Source organism: Canis lupus, chromosome 10, assembly GCF_048164855.1.
Source record: "Canis lupus baileyi chromosome 10, mCanLup2.hap1, whole genome shotgun sequence".
NCBI lineage: Eukaryota > Metazoa > Chordata > Mammalia > Carnivora > Canidae > Canis > Canis lupus.
The window spans coordinates 65,881,636-65,889,230 of record NC_132847.1 but is presented as its reverse complement, the minus strand read 5'-3'; the positions used below and the strand labels follow the sequence as shown (position 1 = coordinate 65,889,230).

The 7,595-nt window shown below is 60.6% G+C and overlaps 2 protein-coding genes across 2 annotated transcripts; one reads left to right on the top strand and one right to left on the bottom strand.

Moving 5' to 3' along the window:
• Window positions 1–932: 932 nt before the first annotated feature.
• Window positions 933–3,495, bottom strand: ACTL7A (actin like 7A). The gene has a single exon (XM_072842308.1). It carries the CDS (start codon window positions 2,479–2,481, stop codon window positions 1,051–1,053), a length of 1,431 nt encoding a protein of 476 aa, XP_072698409.1. The 5' UTR covers window positions 2,482–3,495; the 3' UTR covers window positions 933–1,050.
• A 1,237-nt stretch (window positions 3,496–4,732) lies between these two features.
• Window positions 4,733–6,787, top strand: ACTL7B (actin like 7B). Its single transcript, XM_072842309.1, has one exon. The coding sequence runs from the start codon at window positions 5,385–5,387 to the stop codon at window positions 6,747–6,749; it is 1,365 nt and encodes a 454-aa protein (XP_072698410.1). The 5' UTR covers window positions 4,733–5,384; the 3' UTR covers window positions 6,750–6,787.
• The last annotated feature ends 808 nt before the right edge of the window (window positions 6,788–7,595 follow it).

Below are 7,595 nucleotides of genomic sequence, written 5' to 3'. Positions count from 1 at the left end.
TTATAGGTAAGTGGACACAGGCCACACAGGTGATAGTGAAATAGGGTTTCAAGTTAGAGTTTGAAGCCCATTTCTTTCCACTGTTTGATGCTGCTCCCTGCCAGTGTTCAGATGCTGAGGTTTAGAGATAGGGCAGGGAATGTTTTGGGAACTGTCCTAAAAAAAATCTATGTTCCATTTACAAATGGCCCTGTAAGATGATAGGGAAGGGCCTCTCTGGTCTTAAGGGACTGTGTGTGCCTTCTGGCCCCTCAGTTGGGTTAGAATGACCAGCATAGGGCCGGTTCCCACAAAACCTACACCATTAGCCCTGGAACCGGCAGCCTCTATCCTGTGCCCATCCCAGATTCCAGCCGTATATCCGATAGGCTGATGGGGAATCTCGTGGGAGACGAGCAGCTGAAGAGTTGCCCCCTTTAGACAGATAGGTGTACCTTACTCATATGCCAGGTTTCACCAGCTTGTCACCATGATGGCTTGATAAGAACTGATACTGAGACCTAAGTGACTGTTGGAACTAAAAGTACAGTGGAAGCAGGGATCAGACATCTTCATCAGCTCTTCACAAGCCTTCATGGAGCATGAAGTGTACTCTGCTGCTTTGTGGGAGACTGTACCATAATAGCATGCTTCCTGCTGTTTATCAAAAGGAATGTGCCTCTACGCCCCAGCAGCCCTGACGCTCTAACCTATCTTCTTCACACTCCCCTTCTGAGCAGATTTAACAATGCAGTCGTTCCTGAAGTGGGGAGTACAAAAAAGGGACAGTCGTTCTAAGCTTGTTTTTCCCAGGAATGTTTACACAAGCAACACGTAATACAGGTCTGTGTTTCACACATACCCCGACTTTTGTTTGCCAGCTGTATATTTTAAGGCACCTGTTGCATATACGAACTTGCTCTTACCAAATCAGGACACAGAGACACACGCTATGGAGGGAACACAAGGCTCGTTTAATACTGCAGGAGCAGACGTGGGCTCAGCTCCGTATGTGTAGGGTGGGTGCTCGCCCAGCAAAGCCGACGCACGGCAACCATGCTTCTTCAGAGTTCAGAAGCACCTTCTGTAGAGGAAGAAAGGCCCATGTTCCTCATACTCAAAGCGGTGGACCCACAGTGGTTGGAAGCCCTGAAGTGACGCCAGGATGGAGCCGCCCGTCCACACTGCAGTGTCTCTCTCGGGCAACACGTTTACCTGGGGGTTGTCATTGGGACACATGCTGCTCAGCTCCTTCTGCAGGCGGTTAGGGAAACCGCTGAGCATAGTGCTGCCCCCGCACAGCAGGATGTTCCCCATGAGATCCCGTTTGAGGGCAATGTCACACTTGTTAAGGCAGGACACTGTCTGGGTGTGGAGGCCCAGCTGCATGGACTTGATAAGAGAAGGCTTAAAGAACATTTCCGAGCAGAGAAACCTCTCCTGGCACAGGCTTATCTCCTTCCCGTCAGGCAGAGTGTACTGGATCGTGTGCACAGTGGCTGGGACTTTCTTCTCTTCGATGGGGTCCAGGGCCACAAAGCAGCATTTCTTCTTGATGTCCTCCACAATGCTTAGCTGGTCCTCGGTGAAGTGTTTCCCCAAGTTATTCATCAGGCCCATCAAGTAGGCTGTCAGGTCAGAGCCCGCGTAGTCCAGCCGTCCGGTGATGCTGGGCAGAGGATAACCCTCGTAGATGGGGACCACGTAGGACACGCCGTGGCCAACCTCCACCACCAGGCCGGACGTCCTTCCGTAGGAGTACATGGACAGGCGGGATTGGTAGGCGATGTGCATGGCGGGGGTGCTGAAGGTTTCAAACAGCATCTCGGCGTACTTCTCTCTGTTGGTGTGCGGGCTCAGGGGTGGGTCTGAGACCAAGACCGCGTGCTCCTCTGGGGAGATCTTCATCTCCTTGTGGAAGAGATGTTCCCAGATATCCTGCACCGTATCCCAGTCCACGATGATGCCATGCCGCAAAGGGTTAACTAGCTTGAGGCGAACCTCTGGGTTGATGAGCTCCTTCCCCACAAACGTCTCCTTGCGATTGTCCCCGGTTTTGGCCGTCTCCATGTAGGGCTTGCCCACCGTCGAGGAGATGTTGTGGGTGGGCTTTGGCAGCCCGGCGAAGCCACATTTGCAGTAGCCAGTGCCAAGGTCCACGACCACTGCTTTGGTCACCTCTAACCTGGGCTTCTCCCTGACCGTCGTTGATTTAGTAGGTTCTTCTGGCTCCGAACGGTTGCAGCGGACCCACACTGCCCGCTTTGCCGGGCCGTCCTTTAGGGAGGCCGTCTGGAGGACGTGGGCCTGTAGGGGGGCCTGTTCGCCGCCTCTCTTGGCAGGCCCATCCCCGATGATTCCTGCCTGTGGAGCCCACATGCTATCAAGAGCCATCTTGCTCTCAGAAAGTTCCTCGATCCCACTGGGGTCAAGGCCTGAAAGGCTTATTATCAGACGGCAACTTGGGAATTTCCCCAATGATGACGTCACTGATTGTGACATAATCTGGTGACCCGGGGCTTTCTAGATACTGGGAACCTGTGTCCCGTGTTGGGGTGGATTTAAGGTAGTGTTTTGGAGGTGACTTCACCCTTTTCTAGATTGTGTAATAAGCCTGATCTAGCCAATCACTTATTTATTGAGCACTTGCTCCGTGCAAGGCAGCTGGGAGAAAAAAGAAAACCTCTGTGCCCTCGTAGAGTTTACACTCTAGTCAGCAGGAGCTGCGGGGAGAGGCAGTGGCCGAAACACACAGGGCAGAAGATGGTAAGGGCAAGAGAGAAAAGGCAGGGAAGGGGCCTGGGGAGGGGAGCACGCTGCTGCTGCTTCCTCTACCTCTCCTCCCCTCTCACTCCCCCAAATAAATAAAATATTAGGAAAAAAAATAAAAGTGTTACCTTCTTGGTTCGATGGGTGAACCAAGAGGATGAAATGGCATCGAATCTCGAGAGAACAGGAGTTCACTTTGCTCGATGCCCGGCTGCCTAAGAGCTCACGTACTTGCCTCTGCTGTGCAGCAGGGGTTCGCGCGGCCGCCTTGGATTGTTTGACTTCACCTCAAAAGAATGTTGATGTGAAAACCAAAGGCATTTTTAATTTAGGATGACCCTGTCTTTCCTTCTCAACCTTCGTCTTGAATTCGGACAAATGTGCGGCAGCCCGACGGCATTCTCATTGCCCTGGATCCTCCGTGGCTGCTCTAACAAATTACCACATACTCAGTGGCTTCAAACAGCGTCTACCACTCCGGAGGTCGGGAATCCGCAGTCACCCTGCTACCTTCACCTACGTTCCTTGGCTTGGGGCCCCTTCATCTTCAAAGACCTGCCATCTCTCCCTTGACCTGACCCTCCTGACCCACCCTCTTACCAGGACCCTGGTGGTAACGCGGGGTCACCTCCCTGCCTCAGACTCCCCAACTCCCCTATCTGCGAGGTCCCTTTTGCCCTGAAAGGTACCATTCACACAGATCCCAGGGATTAAAGGTGTGCATACCTTTTGGGAGCCATCACACACTGTCACTTGGCCTGTGCTCCCCACTAAGGCCTGCCAGGCCGGGTTTCACATGCTCCCTCCCGCCCCACGCCCGCCCCGGCTCGCCCCCTTGGCCCTTTGTGTCCGTGTGGGTGGGAGAGCTGCTGTGCTGGCTCAACGCCAGGCGCTCGCTCCACCTGGTCTCTGAGGCCCAAGACACAGGGACCCAGGGGCCCCGCACGTCCTGCAGGCTGCAGTCACCGGACTCTCCACTCCTTTTACTTCACCTGTCAGGATCTTGCACGCTCGGATGCTCTCTCTTAGCAAAGCCTTTCCCCTTAGCTTCTACGTCCCCCTTTGTGTCCCTTCTCTCTCCGGGGTCAGGACACAGTGTGGTACCGATGATGGGAGAATATGGAGACGCTTGGCACACTGCCCCCAGGATGTTTCGCTCCTGGCATGCACGAGCCCCCATGCTTGGCACTAGCCATCCCAGGCGCTCGTGGGCTCCCTGGGGTCTCCGGTGCAGTCCTTCGAGGTTAGAGGCACCTACTATTACTCAGTATCTCAGGCCACGTTTGCTCCTCTGGCCCGAGCCTAGAAAACCATCAGGTGACTCTTCTTGAAAACAACTCCCAGGCCCTCCTATAGGGGAGAAAGAAACCTGTGAAGGTTAGACCAAGAAACCCATTTCTCTTTGAGCTGGTATCCTTGCTCCGGCCTTTGGGACACAGCCCACCCTGGATTCTCAAAAGGAAGGTGAACTGGGCCCCTGTAATTTTAGCAGCTAGAAGAAGGAAGAGAGAGAATCTAGTAGGGCAAATGCCAAAGTACAGGGTTTCTTATGAATCACCTGGAGGCATTTTGTTTGTTTTTGTTGGGAGGACGGTTTGGGTGGCGGGCCCTATGGGAACCTAGTGAATTTGTCCGTTCTGTACCACAAGCCATCTTCCTTGCTTTGGAGGAGGTGAGGGATGCATCCTCCTTCCCTCACTCCCCACGGCCCATCTAATCATCTGACGTGAATACAGTTTGAAGCGAGAGATGTCACAGGGTCAACAAGAGAAGGCCTCAGATGCTAAGAGGAAGATCTTGGGTTGAATGGAGGACGGATGGGGAACCACCCAAGTGGATGGGACCCCACCTTCTAAACTTCTGGAGAACCCGTCCCTGCTCTTGCACACACTATCACAGCCTGGCTTCGGTCCCCCTCAGGTCTTACAGGACGGTCTTCAGTGGCCTTGCCCCTCAACATCACAGCTAGACACTAATCTTTTTCAAATTTTCTAGCAGGCAGATCTGACTGCTCTGCCCCTGCTTTTTTTTAAAGATTTATTTATTTTAGACAGAGAGAGAGAGAGGCAGAGACACAGGCCGAGAGAGAAGCAGGCTCCACGCAGGGAGCCTGATGCGGGACTCGATCCTGGGACTCCAGGATCGCGCCCTGGGCCAAAGGCAGGTGCTAAACCCCTGAGCCACCCTGGGATCCCCTCCCTGCCCCTGCTTAAAGCGCCGTTGGGGCCCTCACGCTCTGGTGTGTTGGGAGTTGAATGAACTTGAGTGAAAATACAAACATCTCAAGAGCTGTTTGCTCTTGGGCGAATCTTTAGGATTCTGAGCCGCCTTTTCCTCAGCTCTGCCTCCGTCTCAGGATCCCGGGAGGTAACAGGGAGGCACCTGGTACAGTGCCTGGCTTACTGGGGGGGGAGGGGGGCTCAGATATTTATCACCCCGTCAGCCAAGAGGCCGAGGAAGACAAGGTCGGTGGACAGGGCATCAGGAGCAGGGCGGTAAGGGGAGGGGGCAGCAACGCGAGGCCCCAGTGTGCTGGCCCCAGCTCCGTCTTGGGGCAGAGTCGAGTTAGGGGATGGCCGTGGGGGGGGGGGGGGGGGATCCGGCCGGCCCAGGCCCGCCCTCCCCGGGCTGCCGGAATGGACCGGCCCTCGGTGACCTCACAATGGGGTGGGGGGTGCCAGGCAGCGCTGGAGGCCCAGCGGCTTATTTCTGCCCACGGAGCTCTGGGATGTGCATGTGAGAAAGGCGAGCCGCGGAGGCAGATGGCGGTGAGGAGCAGCCCGAGCCCCGCGCCCCTGGGCGCGGCTCGGGGTGACCCGGGGGAGGCGGGGGCGCTGCCGGGCCCCGACGCCGGCCTCCGGGGCGCGCGGGCGGCCGCGCCGCTGAAGGCGAAGGCGCGGAAGGTGCGCAGGATCAAGGCCCTGGTCATCGACCTGGGCTCCCAGTACTGCAAGTGCGGCTACGCGGGCGAGCCCAGGCCCACCTACTTCGTGTCCTCCACCGTGGGCAGGCCCTGCGCGGCGGCCGCCCAGGCCGGCGACACCCGCAAGGAGACCTACGTGGGCCACGAGCTGCTCCGCACCGGGGCGCCCCTGAAGCTGACGAACCCGCTGCAGCACGGCGTGGTGGTGGACTGGGACTGCGTGCAGAGCATCTGGGAGTACGTGTTCCGCACGGCCATGAAGATCCGCCCCGAGGAGCACGCCGTGCTGCTCTCCGACCCCCCGCTCGGCCCCGCCGGCCAGCGGGAGAAGTACGCCGAGCTCCTGTTCGAGGCCTTGGGCGTCCCCGCCCTGCACGTGGCGCCCCAGCCGCTGCTGTCCATCTACTCGTACGGCAGGACGTCGGGCCTGGTGCTGGAGAGCGGCCACGGCGTCTCGCACGCGGTGCCCATCTCCGAGGGCAACGTGCTGCCGGGCCTGCCGGGCCGGGCCGACTACGCGGGCGGCGACCTCACCCGCTACCTGCTGCGGCTGCTCAACGAGTCGGGCCACGCGTTCACCGACGACCACCTGCACATCGTGGAGCACATCAAGAAGCAGTGCTGCTCCGCGGCGCCGGCGCCCGGCCGCGAGCTCGGCCTGCGCGTGGACTACGAGCTGCCCGACGGCCGGCGCCTGGCCGTGGGCCCCGAGCGCTTCCAGTGCGCGGAGATGCTCTTCCGGCCCAGCGTGGCGGGCAGCAGCCAGCCCGGGCTGCCCGCGCTCGCCGCCGCCTGCCTGCAGCGCTGCCGGGACGCGGGCCTCGGGGCGGAGATGGCCGCCAACGTGCTGCTGTGCGGCGGCTGCACCATGCTGGGCGGCTTCCCCGCGCGCTTCCAGAGCGAGCTGGGCCTGCTCTGGCCCGGGGGCGGGCTCGCCGTGGCCGCCGCCCCCGAGCGGAAGACGTCGGTGTGGACGGGCGGCTCCATCCTGGCCTCCCTGCAGGCCTTCCAGCAGCTGTGGGTCAGCAGGGAGGAGTTCGCGGAGCGCGGCGGCGCCGCCATCCACAGCAAGTGCTGAGCGCGGCGGGCGGGGCGGGGCCGCCGCTCATAAACCCGTCCGCGCCCTCGCTCTCGTCTGCTCTGGCTTCCTTGCTCTCGTCTGCCGCCGGGGACCGGGGGGGCGGGGGGGAGGACCGGGCGCCCTGCCCGCGGGCTCCCCGGGGCCCCCGCCCGCCGCCCGGCAGCGCCTCCCCGACCGACACCGACCCAGCGCCCCCGCAGCTGTTGGGGCCACGGAGCCAGGGGAGGCCCGGAGCCCGGGAGCCCTGCTCCTCTCCCCGCCTTCCGGCCCGGGGGCTTCCACGGGGGCCAGCGCGGCCGCCTGCGCGTGGGCTGCGGTGACGAGACCGCGGGGCGGCCCGGGGGCTCAGCGGCTGAGCGCCGCCTCCGGCCCGGGCGGGATCCTGGGGCCCGGGATCGAGTCCCCCGTCGGGCTCCCCGCGGGGCCCTGCTGCTCCCTCTGCCTGGGGGTCTGCCTCTCTCGCTGGGTCTCAGGACTACAGAAGAGCTCAAAACAAGAAAAAGACCGCGGCCCAGGTGGCCTCCGACAACGGCAGTTCATCTCTGGAGGCTGGAGTCCAAGAGCGGGCTGCAGGCGCGGCTGGATCCGGTGGAAGCGACCCCCGGGTTGCGGACGCGCAGCTTGCCGAGCTCGGGGGGGGCGGGGGTCGTCCTGCCGGCCGCACGCGGATCCGCGTTTTCCCGAGCGCCAGCCCCCGCGGCCCGCGGCCCCCCTCGCGCTCCTGCTGCCGCAGCGCCCCCGCGTGGCCAGCCCGTGCTCGCTGCTCCCGCTCGCGCCCCAGGAGCCGCGGAGAGATCCTGAGATCCCAGGATCCCGGGGCCCAGGCGGGGAAGCGGGGCCGCC